At 46.4% G+C, this 16931-nt stretch overlaps 8 protein-coding genes across 9 annotated transcripts; 3 read left to right on the top strand and 5 right to left on the bottom strand.

Annotated features, from left to right (window-relative positions):
* Positions 1-163: 163 nt before the first annotated feature.
* On the bottom strand, positions 164-2041 carry FVEG_03679 (hypothetical protein). The gene is made up of 4 exons (XM_018891297.1): positions 1722-2041; positions 1231-1671; positions 1052-1177; positions 164-1001 (listed from the first exon to the last, which is right to left on the bottom strand). Exons 1-4 carry the CDS (start codon positions 1776-1778, stop codon positions 252-254), a joined length of 1374 nt encoding a protein of 457 aa, XP_018747786.1. The 5' UTR covers positions 1779-2041; the 3' UTR covers positions 164-251.
* A 34-nt stretch (positions 2042-2075) lies between these two features.
* On the top strand, positions 2076-3071 carry FVEG_15316 (hypothetical protein). 2 transcript variants are annotated; one of them, XM_018904439.1, is made up of 2 exons: positions 2076-2440; positions 2499-3071. In XM_018904439.1, exon 2 carries the CDS (start codon positions 2665-2667, stop codon positions 3058-3060), a length of 396 nt encoding a protein of 131 aa, XP_018747788.1. In that variant the 5' UTR covers positions 2076-2440; positions 2499-2664; the 3' UTR covers positions 3061-3071. The 2 variants fall into 2 exon arrangements, with proteins under 2 accessions (XP_018747788.1, XP_018747787.1); XM_018904438.1 differs by having other exon boundaries at positions 2076-2449.
* A 2121-nt stretch (positions 3072-5192) lies between these two features.
* Positions 5193-5912, bottom strand: FVEG_03680 (hypothetical protein; the record flags this gene model as incomplete). The annotated part of the gene is made up of 1 exon (XM_018891298.1): positions 5193-5912. One exon carries the CDS (start codon positions 5910-5912, stop codon positions 5193-5195), a length of 720 nt encoding a protein of 239 aa, XP_018747789.1.
* Positions 5913-7223: 1311 nt separating this feature from the next.
* On the bottom strand, positions 7224-7664 carry FVEG_03681 (hypothetical protein; the record flags this gene model as incomplete). Its single annotated transcript, XM_018891299.1, has 1 exon — positions 7224-7664. One exon carries the CDS (start codon positions 7662-7664, stop codon positions 7224-7226), a length of 441 nt encoding a protein of 146 aa, XP_018747790.1.
* Positions 7665-9777: 2113 nt separating this feature from the next.
* FVEG_03682 (hypothetical protein) lies at positions 9778-10353 on the bottom strand (the record flags this gene model as incomplete). The annotated part of the gene is made up of 1 exon (XM_018891300.1): positions 9778-10353. One exon carries the CDS (start codon positions 10351-10353, stop codon positions 9778-9780), a length of 576 nt encoding a protein of 191 aa, XP_018747791.1.
* Positions 10354-12844: 2491 nt separating this feature from the next.
* Positions 12845-13357, top strand: FVEG_03683 (hypothetical protein; the record flags this gene model as incomplete). Its single annotated transcript, XM_018891301.1, has 1 exon — positions 12845-13357. One exon carries the CDS (start codon positions 12845-12847, stop codon positions 13355-13357), a length of 513 nt encoding a protein of 170 aa, XP_018747792.1.
* Positions 13358-14357: 1000 nt separating this feature from the next.
* FVEG_03684 (hypothetical protein) lies at positions 14358-15264 on the top strand (the record flags this gene model as incomplete). Its single annotated transcript, XM_018891302.1, has 2 exons — positions 14358-15115; positions 15168-15264. The coding sequence occupies 2 exons, from the start codon at positions 14358-14360 to the stop codon at positions 15262-15264; spliced, it is 855 nt and encodes a 284-aa protein (XP_018747793.1).
* Positions 15265-16214: 950 nt separating this feature from the next.
* FVEG_03685 (hypothetical protein) lies at positions 16215-16635 on the bottom strand (the record flags this gene model as incomplete). The annotated part of the gene is made up of 2 exons (XM_018891303.1): positions 16215-16274; positions 16324-16635. 2 exons carry the CDS (start codon positions 16633-16635, stop codon positions 16215-16217), a joined length of 372 nt encoding a protein of 123 aa, XP_018747794.1.
* Positions 16636-16931: the final 296 nt, after the last annotated feature.

Below are 16931 nucleotides of genomic sequence, written 5' to 3'. Positions count from 1 at the left end.
ATGTGACAGAGCTCCAAAGTAGCTTTCCGGAAGTGGTAATGAAAGCCAGGAGCTACAAGCTATGGCTTATCGACTGGATGTTGCTTCGGCAGTGAACATGCTCGAAAAGGCTTGCATCATGTCGCCTTTGGGTTCTCCAAGACAGTCCTTCTGGCCTCTAACACTGCGCAACTGTTGACGATGTCTTCGCTATTTCAGCATGGATTCCATCTTCTATTCTATCGATTGTTGATTCCACTGTCTCTTAATAGTTACAGCATAACACACTCACTGACAGCTGGCTGAATCTCCTGTACGCTGACCACCGGCCCCTTCACCAGAGCCTCCAGCCCCGGGTTCAGAATGACTTCTGCCTCCTCCGCTGTCTCCCTTGCCTCCATCGCAAACAGTCTTTCTCTTATTGACATAGCCTGCCCCATAAAATCCGCCCCGATAGAATCCTTTTCATAACCAACCAAGTACTCCGCCATCTCATCGTTTCTATAACCATCCGCAGTTGCTGCCCATACCATTGTAAGAAAGTCCGGCACGAAGTTGGCACCGTACGGTCGAGCACTTTCACACTGCTCTACTAAAGCAATACACTCATCAACGCAGTCGTGTGAATTCCCCACTAGCGTCAAGTCTGTATCCCAGATTCGCAGAGTATATCCAATCACGGCAGTCATGGCGAGTAGGATTCCATATGCTACTCTGTACGAACTACAGACTCGTATTGTCATGGCTGGTGCGTTGGGTGCCGCTGTTGATATGGTTGCTAGGGCGAGGAGTTGTCGGACCTTGGGCATCTCGAACTGCATGACGTCGTAAATGGATCTTAGTTGACGAAGGTTCTTCTTCGGCGAGCGCATCAGGATAGATAGCTCTCCCATGGTTCCAGATTCTAGGCTCAGGAAGCTTCCCTGGTGGTATTTGACAGGTCGTGGAGTGCCGATCTTATGGCACGCTTCCCAGAACCAGGGGCCTAGCTCAAACTGAGGGTTCAAGAAGCTCGCCATAACCTAAACGACCGTCAGCTTTAAGAAACATTCAGGGGAGGGGGTTGGAGTACGGCGAGTTGGCTAAGTCCCACCATGTAGTCGCCCAAGTCATCGAGCTGTTTTTTCATAACAGCTTCGCGAAATAACACTGATATGACCTCTCGATGCTGTTCGATTGATTTACGGTCTACCCAGTACTGAAGAGTGTCAATTATAGCGATACAATAGAGTTGTGTAGAAATTTACTTACATGGCAAACAAACATGATTGAAACAACCTGCATCTTCATCATGATCTTCTCCTTCGGATCAAGAATAGCACTTCTGGTCGCTGTCAAAGCCTCTCCATATCTGGTCAACGCATCAACTCTTGATTCCTGACACCGATGTGCTTTATACAGAGAAACCATTGCGTTTACACAAGCGTCGAGTGCTGGACTACAACCGATTTGTGCTACGATTTCTGGGATAAGTTTGCCGCCAAAAGCTCGAATATCAAACCTGGCATCTTCAGTCTGAAGGATGTGAACCAACGAAGATGAGAGCTGGGTCTGTTCATTACTGGGGCGTCGTTTAACAAGGCTCTGGTCGTCGTTTTGGAATGAGTGAAATTTCCATCGTTTGACGCCGTTTCCAACACATGGTACACCCACTCGTTTACATCTTCCGCAAGTCGGTTTAACTTGGTCGCACTGTTGCTGTTAACACTGGAGTTTACTATGAGACATATTGTCATGCTTACTTTCTTCTTCTGCCTACGACATCCGTCGCATCCGCGGCTCGATGGTGTTCCTGGCATGATGGCGCTAAAGTATAGAAGGTTAATCCGCGCAACAAGGCGAGGACATTAAAGTTGCTAATAAATCATGACATCTCGAATCAACCTAATCAGAGGTATCCACAGTGGCCGAGTTTCGGTGATGAGCGGTGCTGGGTGACGTTAAGTTCGGCTGCGCCTTGGGAGGCCATGCAGCTTTGTATGGCAGGGATCGTCGGCTGACCGCCCGTCAAAACAGGGATTGAGGATCACTGCGTCAGGGCTCTGAGATAAACATTTAATAGTGGCAAAGGATATCTTGTAAGTATGGGAAGGACTTGTTAATAAAGCCTTTTGTTGCTTTCTGTTTTTATGAGTGATTTATCGAACCGAATATCTAATGCTTGTTGGTTCACGCAAATCCTAGATACAGTGGGATTACGCTAGCATTACGATTGACAATCTCTCTGCATTGCCAGTAAGAAGAGCGATTCATCAGTTATCGTTGTTTTTTCAGCTTTTCTGGGACAAATACACGCGTACGTGGTTTATATTTGGTCACGGATCTCCACCGTGACGACCAGTAAGCACCCAGTATCTTTTTCTCCGAAATTACGGAGTACATGTGCCCAGAACCTTTTTCGTAATCCTCCTAGACAGGGGGTGTGAGACTATGAGACTGGTCAGCACGGGGAAAACGACAGGTGAGATGCGTAAGCTCGTCTCGGAAGTTTCCAGAGGCCTTGATGTTGATCGTTCAAGGTATTTCCACGATTCTCTCAAATGAAGCTACGAGATCGCGTTTCTCATGATGGACGATGCACACTTTATGAGCTGAGCATGAGACAGAGTGAGGGTGTTGGGATTGGTTCACAACATCGACCTTCGTCCGCACTCCCGTAAGAGTGTAGCTGTATTTCCTTTATATATGTACAAGAAATGGGCCAGAAACTCTCAAGAACCTTCCTTATTTCTTCTTCTCCTTCTCCCGCTTCGTCTTACATGTTGCGCACTCCTCAGAGCTAGGCTTCTCTATATGCTCAACCGTCGGCATGCATTTACGGATCTCACGAAGAGCACAGGGATTTTCCACAACAGGTTCATACGAAGCTTGAAGACCGCATTTGCAAAGATGTACGACACGCGTTTTTGTGCACATTGTGACGGAGTTAAAATGGCAGGGTTCTTAGTTGGGGATTCGTCAGGTAGGTTTATGCGTGCACAGGAAAACTATTGCTTCTTGGCAGCGGAGTTGGGGTTGGAGCTGTGGCTTTATAGATGTGTTGGTAACAGGTTCACTTTTATAGAAAAGACATCAAAATGATTATATCACGACACGTTGACTGTTATAGTGTGATCTCAGAAGTGACTGTTGATATATGAATCTCTGAGGAGTGTATCGTCAGTAATCAGACAGGGACTACCTGGTGGCCTTCTTCTGCTCCTCCTTTTCTAGCCTCTTCCTTTCACATTCCTTGCACTCCTTGGAAGAATACCAAAAGTTCACTGTTTCGTTCTTCCAGCCCTTGCATTTTGATGTGCCCGCTAGATCACACCGGCGATCTTGATTATCTCGTTTTGCTTCGTCCCCACACTTGCACCAGTAGTAGAAGGTTTTGTATACGCACATGTTGAGTTCAGAGTTGATTTCTAAAGTCTTTAGCATAAGAGATAGTGTTGTTGTAGAAGGGTAGATGTCTGAGCTCAGCCGTTTTATAGATGTTCTGGTCATGCATTCATGTGAAGAGTAAAACGTTCACAGTGATTCAAGCATAAAGCGTTGAATCTTTATATATTTAGGTGTAACTCTCCAGCTGTTAATCCATGAGTGGAATTTCATCTTTCTGCAGGTTTCCAAATAGAAATGGCGCGGGAGTTCAGTGATTCAAGCTATAGACTATCTGAAGGTTTTTACTGGCCTCTTCTCTTCTGTTTATTCTTAGCTTCGTCCGCCTCCTTTGTCCGCCTCTTCCTTTCACATTCCTTGCAATCTCTATTAGAGTTTCGTATATGTCGCTCTTCATCTGTCCAGCCCTTGCAATTCGCCAAGGTGCATGGATGACCGACATATTCTCGCCCTGCTTTCTCGCGACACTTACACCAGTACTGAAAGATCTTCTCTACGCACATATTGACTTTCGAGTGTACCATTTCTAACTTCCGGGGGTTATTAATGGGGGCAAATGTTACAGTGGGGAGTTCACGTTTTTAAAAAGCCATTTTATAGCCGTGCCGGTCATTAATTAAGCCAGTGAGCAACTGCGAAGAGTCATTCCAACATGCGAAGTCCACTCTTTGTGGCTGGAAGATTTCACGCGTCACCACAGAAATGGAGAGGGATCAGTGTTAGGTCATGTGTCTTTCAGTTGTCTAGATAGCTGAATGCAACATGATCAAGCTACAGGGTTTCAATTATTCAAAGTGTTGACTATTCTGCGGTCTTCTTGGCTCGCTATTCCTTCTGTTGTTTGGCCTCTTCTTCCTTCCTCTTCTCCTCGCACTTCTCACATCTTTTTTCCGAATCCCACTCTTAAATTTCCTGATCGCCAGTGCCTTTGCATTCTGTCGTGCCCTTTGCTAAACATGATAAGAATTTGGGACCATCTAGTTCTGCTTCTTTGCCACACTTGCACCAGTTGCTGAACACTTAGATTTGTGCACATATTGAGATCGTAGTGGGAAGTATTTCGTGGTGTCTTGGCATTGAAATCTTCTGTTGAGAATTAAACGTAAGCTGCTGGGAAGATGTTAAATCGTATTGTATTAGGTGATTGCACAGTTCAATTATACGTTGGGATAATTATATTCTCGGGGCCCAGATCGAGCGGAGATGAATTTGTCTGAGAACTCTGACCCACAAAGACATGCCTACTCACAACGATTCCGGGATAGTAACCGCCGGAATGGCCTATTATATTCGTTATTCACACCATTCTGACACTGGACAGTCGTCATCGACGGACTGCGCCGGTATTGTGTCTGAGTATTGACGGGCGTGTGAGTGAATAACATGACAAGTTCTTTGAGTGATTATGAGCCCTTAAGCACGGATGCCAAGTACAGAAAAACCTAGATCCCCAATCAGATGTCGTCCAGAGATGTTGAAGTTGCCATAATCTTCTTTAGTTATTTCCTAGCTGTTCTCAGGGTTGTTGGTGTCTTCAACATCAACATACTGCGGCTTCAGTATCTCACGGAGGAGGGAGTAACGCACATCTTTTTTTGGCAATCCCAAGAAGGCACGGAAACATAAGACCCCGACTCTAAGGCATGAAACAATGTAAATAAATTAAGGAAAACGTAGAGTTGATCTATAATTAACTTGTCACAATACAGCATCTAACATAGAGTAGAGATGGGGCTGATTTAGCCTGCTAAGTCTGCCCGTATCCGCGATGCCCAGCCTTAAATATCTGCTTGTAATAACCATATCACAACTTCACTAGTTTTTTCGTGCTAGCCCCGGCCGGTATCCTGCAGAATTGCTACACTGGTCATTAAAGCTGTGACAGTCCAGTGATATCCCATTGAACCCGTGGCTGCCCTGCCCAGAAATTGGAATCCTCCCGACCTTTGGGCAGACACCGATGCAGATGCTGTATTGTCTTCGTGTATCATCGCAACAACTTCAGCACTTCGAGAGCGGGCCGAGCTTGACTTGCTTGTACGGCCTAGCGATACAAGCTCCCATACCATGCTGTAAGCGCCTCTCTGAGCTTCTGACGAGACGCGCCACTCGAAGGACTCTGTTCTGCGACTTCCACCATGTTCAACCCTCATCGAGAAGGTGTATCGGGGATTAGACCGCGAGCGATGGTAGGTCATAATGACTTGGTCGGAGGGAGTGTTGTAGCTGGGTATTCCGGGGAGTTGAAAGGTGAACCCGTCGCTGGATCTTATTCCAGACGATATTGGATCTCCAGCAACACTGGACCCTGGGAAGAGATATGTCGGTCCTTGCCAGCCGCGAGGCATACAGACTGCATACAGAGTATGAGAACCGGGCTCAGAGATGAAGAGAGCCATTGTAGAGGGTGATGGTGTCCAGGTCAGTTGCATGATTTGGGGGAAGCCTATGTCAACGATTTGGTCTGAGATCTGGTAGGAGCCTCTAGAACTTGAAGAGCTGCTGGGGTATACGTCCTCAAGGTTTGCAACAAATGCCGGAAATATCATAATGAAGGTTATAAAAGTGGCCTAAAGTGAAAGGCGTGTCAAGTCTGGATTTTTTGCGTTGAGTTCCTGTGCAAGAAGAGTGATACCACGAAGCTGAGTCTCCTTAGGTTACTGCCATACGTCCGAGACTGAAGAAATGAGTTTATATACCAAATTGATTCATGTCAAACGGTCGTTTGGCATACGGAGAGTCTCATTCCCCTTGACCCCCAATCTACCAAAGCAAACTCTTCCATTATCCAACATTGAAATATCGCTGCCTCCGACAGAATCAACCCGTTTCAGTACAAATGGACCGCTCTTCCTATTAGAGTCTACATATGGATGGCGATTGGTCAACCGATATCTTATAAGGCTGATACCTCTCCTCATGACAAGAATGATCTTCGAGAATATTTTCCTTAGAGGGAAGAATTTCGCGGTACCCCTGCCTCGATTTCTCTTACACATTCCTGCCAAGACCCCTTAGAACCGGGGCGCTGGGTCGGAGGATCTCATGTAAGCAGATCATCAGCTAAAACAGCCTTTCCATGCGATGTCTGTACCTGGCAGCTGAAGGCCAAACAGCCAATTGTGTACTGCGGTCGGTAGATCAGAAGGGTTGTGGCTGTGCGACAGCGCTGCATACAGTACTAAATGGGAATTAGCGTTGTACCGATCGGAAAAAGCCCTGGCGGATGTGGCGTGGAACTAAGCTGATGCCATCGAAGGCGGGCGATCTGGTTGGTTGGAGGCGGTGCAGGAATGGCGCTGGACTCGCCGACTTTTGTCTCAGGGACGAACTTGTGTCAGTGGTCGAATGATGAGGCTGAAAATTGAAGAGGACCTGTTGTGAGGGCTGTGTTGGGTTTGCTCGGCTGCCGAAGCATTGGGGTCTAGATTAGGACTATGGGCGGATGGGCCACTATTCTGCCTCGTCGCTGTATTCCACCATTCTGGGAAGATAACGGGAAGAAACATCCTCGTGATGATATTATTATGATGATGAATAATGTTCACTGGCTAACGCGAAAGGACTTATCTGATTGTAAGTGGCGGTAAGATAATCCTTGGCCGTCAACATTGTTCAAGTCTTGTTACGTTGCTTGACAAATGTGAGGATGTTACCATTCTTTTCATCAGGTTTTGTTGCTCAGCTATTCTAGAAGCTTCATATTCAAATGTTGATGTCAAACTGGGAGCGATATCGTCGAAGTAAGACGTGGGACGCAAGCTGAGCTCTCTTCTGATTTAAGCTCTCAGCCACAAGGCAGGATGCAAGCATCAGCTGTCAGGTCTATCACTTGAGATAGAGCAACAGGCAACATGGCCTTAGATCAACGAATATCCAAACGCATAAGGCATGTCGATCGCCATGTCCTCCATCTCGTATGCCCATTCATTATACCTGTACTCCAGCTCCATCTTCACTTCTTCAGGTCGAGCGCACTGGTATCGTGTACCCCCGACTGTGCACTCAAACCCTTCCCACCCAAGCATCCTCGCGATGAACTTGCCTAGAAGCAGAAAGATCCACAACGAGTGGGTTTGGGTTCTGTAGCCAGCCCAGGTCTGGACACAATGAACCAGCAAGTTGTCAGAGGCAAAGTCGCGGAACTCTGCCATCTGAAGCCACTGCACGATCTCGCAAGGGTGGGGAGCTATGAGATTGTTCATCATGTCGAGGAGCCTCGTACGCGTTGCGCCGTCTTCGAGGACGGGCTCCTTGATGGAGGAGAGGAAAGCGAATGTTTCAGCATCGAAGGTCGTCATGGTGAAAGCTGGCAGAACGAAGGAAGCGTGCTTTGTGGGAAATCTGCAGCCGCTCGGATGTATCCAAAAGACGGTTGAAGGGCGTGTTTGCGGCTGTAGTTTCTATTTCTTCTGATAGCTCTTGTTCTGTGGTGCAAGTCTTGGTAGACTGGCTGAAGCGCTTCACGATGGGAAGTCAGTAGGTTGAGACCTTGTAATCACCACACAGAACCCAGGCTTTGGATTGATGATGTAGAGATTTAGAATTCAGGTTGGTGGGAAGAGTCGAGAGGCAGAGAACGGGCGTATCAAGCGTTTTTGTCAGCTGACGGGCAGTGAATCACTGTCAGCTATGGGCCACGATGCAATGGCAACAACCAAGCTCAATCACTGTCAACTGGTGCCGAACGCGTGTCTACGTTATGTTTGCCCACGTGCCGGTGTAACTTTTTGTTTGGGCCCCGTATTGACTGTTTGACCAATACAGACGTATTCTGTTTGGTGTGCTTTGAGCTGGATCATCTTTACGGAAGAGCAGCAGGCAGCCACTTATTTATACATCTTAAAAATCAGTCATTAAGATATCTAGCTTTTCAGATAAAATTAAGATTCTACGAAATAATGAGGGCGTCATTTACCTTTGTGCCTTGAAGGCTGAAGGTTCTTTTGAAACTCTAACCTTATCACAGTATTCTCTTTGGAGCTTAGTAGTTGGATTATTAAGGGACAAGAACTGGCTTGGGAACCGGCTGCAGATAGTTTCTTCATTTATCATACGCCAACCTGGGGAGATGAATTGTTTGAATGCATAAGCGGTGCAAGGGTAGTCTAAGTTAGAGTGTGTAGTGAATGGGTTATCAGAGGTCACGCGTGTTTGATCATTCCATTTCTAGACATGTAATGCAGGATTTCTGTGTCTTCTCATGAGGCCTAACTAATCTGGGTTAGAGCGTGGGCGCCTAAAGGTCATAGTATCTCAAATGTAAAGAAAATCTAGCTGCAAGTCCGATATCCATTACTGCAGCCTACTAAACTTAAATCACATATAACTATGTAGAGTTGTTGCTAGCTCTCAGGGAGCAAGAATATCGGACCTTAATGTAATGTGTCAAAATAACCCAGTAAAGGGTATCCTAAACTCATCTTAAATTTATATTAAATTACCTCAGACTTTTTATTATTTACAGTAAGCGTCCCAAACTTTCTTTCCTCCTACACGCTAGCCTTGGTACTCACCTCCATGTAGAACCTAACCTTCTATACCTGAAATAAATATCCCCATTTCGCTATCAAAATTGCTGACAGAAAGAAATGAACAAAGAGTTTCTTCATTAAAGTTGACGATTCGTGCCTTATATACTCTAGACTATATCCTTTTTGCATGGCTGGCTTCCTCCAGCTTTCAGGTATACAGATGGTTATTACTCCGGCTTGTGGCTGACGTGGATAGGGTATCTCATAAGATGTTGTTAGGAATTACAAAGTATCATAGACATAATCCAGATGGATTCCGTTTGAGGGAGACACAACAAAAGGTTCAAGTCCAACAGAGTTGATGTTTTCACTGAGTATTGGCTTTTCAGACATGCTGTCGCGTTATGGTATCCAAAATGAGCTAGCCATGACGAACGTTGAATAGCTCAAGACAAGCTATCGGTTAAGAGATCTGTTTATTAATGTTCACAAGGAAGCACGCAGTTTCCCACTTGTTTCTATACTGGTAGCATCTGTGTTACTCAAGGCTGCATGGAAGCACTTTACAAGCAACTTTTTCCCCGCTTGCGACCGTCAGCCCATCTAACATGGCCATTTGATAACACAAGGGTAATTGGTTTGATCAGTGGCTATCGCCTCTCCTTGGACACATGCACTGCCTGCAAGCGGGTTCTCCTTCATGACTGAAACGGTAAACTTATAATGGCAAATTATCACGGGCTAAGAACTGCGATTAAACAACAAAGAGTAATATTACGATTAAACAGGTTCTTGTACTCTAAGAAGGCGTAAAAGCGTTGCCCTAAACATAAATCTGACATAACCAGCTCCAAACCACCAAAATTACCTGGTCCCACATAGAGAAATGAAAATATTAAAGCAATGATGTAAAGCCAGAGTGTTCAAGACTCTTCGTCTCTCAGGCATAGTAGTCCCCGCTCCCAGAGTTTTCATATCCAGAGTTGTCATAAACGCCAATGTTGTACTGAGGCTTTCCGTGATCAGCGCAGGGCTTGGTGATAGATTCAGTGACAGTCTGGGTCTTGTACATGGTGTATGCAGGCTCGTTGTGGTACTTGGTGACAGTAGGCTTCCAACCGTATGTGGTGACAGCTTTAGTGACAGTCTTGGTGATTGGGGCCTTGTACATGGGCTCTGTGACAGTGGTAGCCTTGGTAACAGTCTTAGTGACCGGGGGGCTGTAGACTGTAGCCGTGACTTTGACGGTCTTAGCGGTGGGAGGATCAGCGACTGACGTAACGACCTTGGTGACAGTCCTGGTGGCTGGCGCTTTGTAGATCGGTACAGTGACTTTGACGGTCTCGATGGCCGGAGGGTCGTGAATTGACTTTGTGACCGTGCATGTTGATGTAGCGGTTACAGTAGCAACCTTCTCGCAGTCACATCCATATCCATATCCATATCCATAGCTGCCAGGGCTAGCAAAGGCGATTGGAATGGAAGCAAGAAGAAGGGCTGGTGTAGAGAACTTCATGTTGTGAGATGTTAGGAGTCTCGTGGTAAGGGGAGTCTAAATGAGTGTGGCTAAAGGAGTGTAGATCGAATGAGGGCTGGATTGTTATTCATTCCAGAGCGTCGGCATATCGAGATCTTTATAGTGATTTTTGCTCTGTTGAGTTCTCACAATAATCTTGGTTGCCGTATATGGCAATATCAAGGGAGAGCTTTGGTAGGTGGGCTTGCAACGGTCTTCTGAGTCAAAAATGCGCTAAACACGGCACAAATCAATAGTTCCACTTGGTAGCAACTTTACGGATGTACTTACCATCAGATCCGAGACACATAAGGGGTAATCGCGGCACAAGTCGATAGTGGTCTCTGGTTGCGCTGCATCATAAGGCTGCGCTTCACTCACATTTAAATCTCCGCGCTCTCCCTGAAGTTTGTTTCGGCTCCCGCGACCTCAGTAGTCAACTCCTGACAGTCAACCCCTTCACTTTGGTTTCCTTGTAGGCCAAGAAGAAATAGGGAGTCTTTTTATGGACCACACGCTACACGATTTGCAAGAGCCACTAGGGAATAGGTTTAGCCGCAACCCTGGTTTGATGTGACAGCAGTTGTTCCCCCCTTTCCTTGTCTGAGTTTCATTCACGAAATACTGCGTCGTGAAGCAGTTATTATTCATAACTTTCGAGGAGTATACTTAAATATCCACAACTCCAGATTTTATCACAGATATGAGTTCCGAACATCTCAGGTCGCGGTCACGTTCAGCCCTAAGGTTCGTAATGATACAGTGACATATCTCAGAAGCATCCTGACTAGCTCGCTACAAACAAAAGTGTGAAACAACCTGTCCCTTTCCACTATATAAGCAACTCGTGGGATGGCTTGTGTACGCCGCCTTTGCTGTGACCCTCTGACACGCCCTGCTGCAGCCCTTGAGCGGGCAATCACTTTTCTGCACAATAATGTCCCCCCTAACCCCAGAGCCACTGCACACCATCAAATTGAGGCCCTTGAAGGTAATATTGTCATCATCATCCATCCGCCAACCTTCTCTCAGCGTCTTGTCTAGCTTTTTTCTTGAACCAATGACGTAGCCAACAGAGGTTTGACCTAGAGGAAATATTGTGAGCCGAGTGCAGTGTCCCATGAAAGTCTTCTCACATTCTTTAGCTGCTTTTGCACTGTTTACAATCACCTGTTGCTTGGGATTTCCTGGTGAATAGAGGAAGAGCTCTTCGTCTTGTAGATAGAAGGTGGCCGCATCCTCAGCATTGAACTGATTACAGCAAGCGTCTTGTTTGGGCGAACCTATGTACAGGGTATTGTTGGCGGCTTTCAGCTTTTCTGTCCCGTTGTAGACTATCTGGAAGGTTGAGGTCCTTCTGATGTGCTTGTGTTGTTTTGAAAGTGAACTTGCTGCAGCGTAGCCGGCGAGGATAGCCGTGACGATAATAGAGCGCATGTTCCTTTTTTGCGCAGCAAAGACGAGATAAAGTGCAATTAGCTAGAAACTGGACGTAGTTGACGATGGATCTAGCAACGTATTTATCGGCATAAGCTTCATGTTGAGGGATGAAGTGATGCTGAACGACAGGCAGGTTACGATAGAGAACAAAAGGGGCGACGATTTATTGAAAAATTCTGATCAAGCGGCATAGCGTTCCAACCTGCCTGCATATTGCCAATATTATCGTCTATGCATTGCTGGGAATGAAATCAAGGGTGAAAATCACGTGGATGTGCAGTATTTCACTAGACATTACTGCATAGGTGAAAGAACGAAACCGCAATATGCTGTAATTGGTAGAGGTTCAGCATGAGGATGAACTATTAGTTACGATTATCTCACGTGCCACAACATTCAATCATAGGCACTTACGTCATTACGAGATGTTTTGTTTTCGGGCCATGTCTTAGTGCATATATCTGATAGGAACGTTGATGACGGAATTCTTGGTCTTGACAACAGTTCGACATCTCAACACTCAGTTAGAAATTGTCTTACTAATCGGTCCTAATATCTTGTGTCTCTACGGTTCCAAGATAAGAGACCTTGGAAGAAGCAAGTGGGTATTCATCAAAACCCAGTGCAAACCTACCACTTTGAGATATGCCATGGTTGATTCCGCGTTCCACATCTAGAACATCAGTACTCTTTGCCAAACCACCCAGTCTAAGTTCATGTATTTAGTCTATCGTGACCTGCTTCATCGATCAGATCGGATCCAGAAACCATCGATCGGGTTTGATTTCGATGACAATTACGTAGAGTGTTCAGGCATCCTTCCTCGTGGCTACAGCCACCGACATACCAAGGAAGTTACGTCATTTACACATTTCATGATAAGGCAGATGGTGATTGAAATAGCTTTGAGAATTCAATATATAATATATCATGGGGCTTCCTCCCATCTCAGCGCTACAACAATTCGCACCATTCAAACACTTGCACCACTCACCATATCAACACCTAAACACATATCTCCTTCTCACCAAATTCAACTTCCTTATTCAAAATGAAGTCTGTTATCGGTCTTGCCCTTCTTTCCGTTGCCTTTGCGGCTCCCTATGATGGCTCCAACGCTGCCGCTCTTGAGAAACGTCAGTTCAACCCAGCTGATCTCGATGCCTTCTTCGATTCGCTCAGCTCTCTCCTCGGCCAGTTGCCCATCCCTACTCAGTCCATGACGGATATCCTGACTTTCTCGACTTCTGTCTCTGGTACGCCCACTGAGGTCACCGCTGTCACAACCACGTCTGATGCCTTCGATGGAGGCCTTCCTTTTGACAAGCGCCAGGCTCCTGGCGATCTTGAGGCGATCATCTCTTCTCTCAGCGCTCTCATATCTCCTGCCACAACCACCACGGAACCCATTGGTTGCGCCACTGATGTTGTTGGTGTCCCTACCACTGTCAACGGCGTTCCTACTGAGGTCTCAAGCGTTGCTGCCGTTCCTACTACTCCTGCTGTCGCTCCCTCTGCGCCAAATCCTGGTGCCCCTGCCCCCGCTGTTCCTGGCGGTGTTTAAGCTCTTTTCAGTCTCTTTGACCGATGTCCAAAGTCTCATGGTGAGTTTCTCCCACCAACTAGTATCTTCATGCGTGCTAACCAATCTTGGAGGGCAATGAAGTCATTCCATGACCAGCAGGGTAACCTCGTTGACTCTGCAGTCGGGCTATTCAGAGACATGTGTTATTTGCAGTTGAGACTTGTGGCAGAGAGCTTAAATCAGCACAGACAGTCCAGTGCTATTTATAGGAGATGGTTAATGGTGTAGGGGAGCTTAGAAATTTGCGTTGATGGATATAGATAGCTTAATCTTTGTAACTCAACATCGCACTAGTTTTACTTAGGAGCAATTTATGCTAATTGTGATATAACATCTTTAAAATGAGCAAACATGAGTGCACTTCCATAGAATACTCTCTAAAGTTGGCTTATTCTCTTCCATGCCTCGCTCCTTGTGCGGAACCGCGGTAGGTCGTTACACAATACGAGCTCGGGATTATTCCCAGCTCTGCTACTTCAGTATACAGGCTAGTCCTCTAAAGAAAGGAGGCATGATATTGATGCTACGCTTCGAGACATTTTTCTGGGCGCCCTGTCGATCATCTGTAATACTCCATTCTTCAAGCAATTTCTTCATGTGCCGTTCTCCCTTCAAGCCACTGTCGAATACGTTGAATCCCATTCTGCCTTTCGATTGAATATCCATCCATCTCCTGTGCCGTGTCCCTCAAAAGGGCGAGGCCAATGAGACAGCGAGCATGTCTACCAATGCCATGCTATTCACCACTACAAACAATGTTTTCATCCCGATCACGATACCGTGTTACGGCTAGGGGTATTATTGGGCTCGGGAAGCAACACTTATTGAGAGGGATATCAGTAATGCATTCCTATTGTTCGAAGACTCGTAATACAAAAACGGCAATGGGATATAAGACGATGCATCCATACGCCGACTTCTGCCCATCACTTCCCTACAGCCTCTCACCAACTCTCTACAACCGCCATCTCAGCCAAACATGTTTCCCGGAGCTTTGCTTCTGCTTCTTTTCAGCAACGATATAGCGTATGCCCAGCGCTCAAATCAATTTTCACGCTGCGCCATCAACGAACCTACTCCGGAACAAAGGGCCAGCGTCAAGGCGCTAGAGGACATTGAAAAGATGACAAGGATCGAAACATCTAGACATATCTGTGTCGATACCTACATCCACGTTGTAACCTCAAACGCATCGGAAGCAATTTCTCAACGACAGGTAGCTGCCCAGTTCAAGGTTCTGAACACAGCATTCGCACCTCACAATATTTCATTCGATCTGAAAAACGTAACCTGCACTACCAACTCAAAATGGGCTGGCGGCGACGATGAAGTCGGGATGAAGAGAGAGCTGCGTCAGGGCGACTACAGCACTCTCAATCTTTACTTCGTCGATACTGCGAGGCTTGGTAGCACATCCGCTCTTGGTTACTGTACCTTTCCGTCAAACACCACAACTGGATCCGACGTATTCATACGTGACGGCTGTGTAATCGAGGCGCAGAGTGTTCCCGGTGGCGATGCCGCACCGTATAACTTAGGCGGCACTGCGATCCATGAAGTCGGGCATTGGTTCAGTCTTTTTCACACGTTTGAGAATGGATGTGAAGCCCCAGGGGATTCAGTCGCTGATACGCCGGCGCAGGGAGAGCCGACAAGTGGTTGTCCTAAACGAAAGGACACTTGTCCCGATATCCCTGGTTACGATCCAGTTCATAACTACATGGATTACTCGTATGAGTAAGTAATTTATAAGACATCCAACTGGTTCGCCACTGACTATATGCCGCAGCATCTGTTATGAAGAGTTTACCCCCGGCCAAAGACGCCGGATGCACAACTCTTGGGCTACTTATCGTCAGCGACATGCGACAGGTTATTCTGGTTGACGAGGTTTTGATTGATGGTGGACTTCCATTAGATATTATACATGTTTAGATACTTGAAAACGATCCATTTTTGACTCATTTTCCTCTCATGCTCCCCCGGCCTTTGGATCGTGATAGTTGTTTTGCTTAAACACTTCGTCGAGACTCGCGTTTTGAGCATTTCTCTCCTTAATTTGACCTCTGCGTCTCGGCTGCAAACGCACTGAGTTTAGACTTCTGGCATTGTAATTATTTACCGGCAGCTTAGTGTCTATCTTGACTACTCTGGATGTGCGACGGTGTGTCGCCATCAATTCATGAACTACCTCTTACATATCGCAGATTAGAGTGGCTTGTGGCCGACGTTGGAGCTTGTCAGTATTGCAGCGGAAGGATAAGACAGTAAAGTCAGATGTAGAAGCGAGGTCACCATCATAACAACATTCAGAAAGCGATCCTCTAATGTCAGCTGTTGAGTAAGGACTGTAACTTGGTTAGCAATACTTACCAATGATAAATTGTTCTGTATTTTACGGTGTAAGAGTCTACGAATCCTCAGCATGTCACAGAACATGGATGATATACCTTCAGAGTAGTATGGGATCAGATGTCAGGACCAGATGCGACCAGTGTATGCTCAGTCATGGACTAGATTCTCTGTGCCGGAATAAGCTCTCAGCCACAAGTCTCAACTGGAAATAACACTTCTCAAATGTACAGCTTGTGTGAGCCACGATGGAAGTCAGGAAATGTATATGAGAAGATGAATCTTGTATTAAAAGTCGCACACTAATGAATCGAAGCAACACCTGAAGATAAAATCGTACAGGACCTCTAGTTCCAGCAAGTATCATATGATAAGATCTAATTGTCAAGGCGTCTCAGGCATGTCCTCAAAGGCTGCGAATCCAAGCCTTCTCCTGCCCCCAGACGCCCCATTGGATACCCGAAGGGACTGCGGAAAGCTCAACTTAAACAAGGTTGCTGATAGCAACGCAAGGAAGAGCGGCGTTGACGAGACCAGCAGCGGCCTGTTGATTGTTAGCGTGTATCATATACTGTTTTATATGGGTTACTAACGGTTCCGGGGCTGTCCTGGCAGCAAGCAGCATTGGCCTGGCACTCCTTGTTGAGGAGGTTGTTGGCAATGGCGATGACATTGACGTCGACCTTGGAGCACTGGCTGAAGAGGCTGAGACCGTTGGCAATGCCGGCGCCGTCGCCAACGGAGTTGCCAGCAGGTTTGTTGGAAGTCTTGTTACAGCAGTAAACGCTCTGGCCGTTGGCACAAGAGTTGGCAGCCTGCTGAACGGTAAGGCCGGAGATAGAGGGACCGTTGCCGGCGGCGGCGACGGAGGCGGCCAGGAAAGCGATGACAGTGTAGGCATACATTTTGAAGGATGTAGTGTTGGAAGTGTTGGTTGAAGTGTTGGTTGAAGTGTTGGAGTTGTAGTGAATGATTGTGATTGTGATGATGAGATGAATAGATATTTGCGAGAACAACGAGACTCTTATATACCTGAAATCATGACAAGTCTCAGGAGCCTGTGATGGATCGAGACAGTAATTTAAAATCCCATCATGGTTCTACATCGCCCTTCACTCACCGCTTCACGAATCCATCCCTGAATATGACTATTGCATGCTGGAATGTCTTTCCTCGGTCTTTGTTGTGTCAAACAGTTGCA

This window comes from Fusarium verticillioides, chromosome 2 (assembly GCF_000149555.1).
Source record: "Fusarium verticillioides 7600 chromosome 2, whole genome shotgun sequence".
Lineage (NCBI taxonomy): Eukaryota > Fungi > Ascomycota > Sordariomycetes > Hypocreales > Nectriaceae > Fusarium > Fusarium verticillioides.
This window is presented reverse-complemented; position numbering and strand designations above follow the sequence as displayed.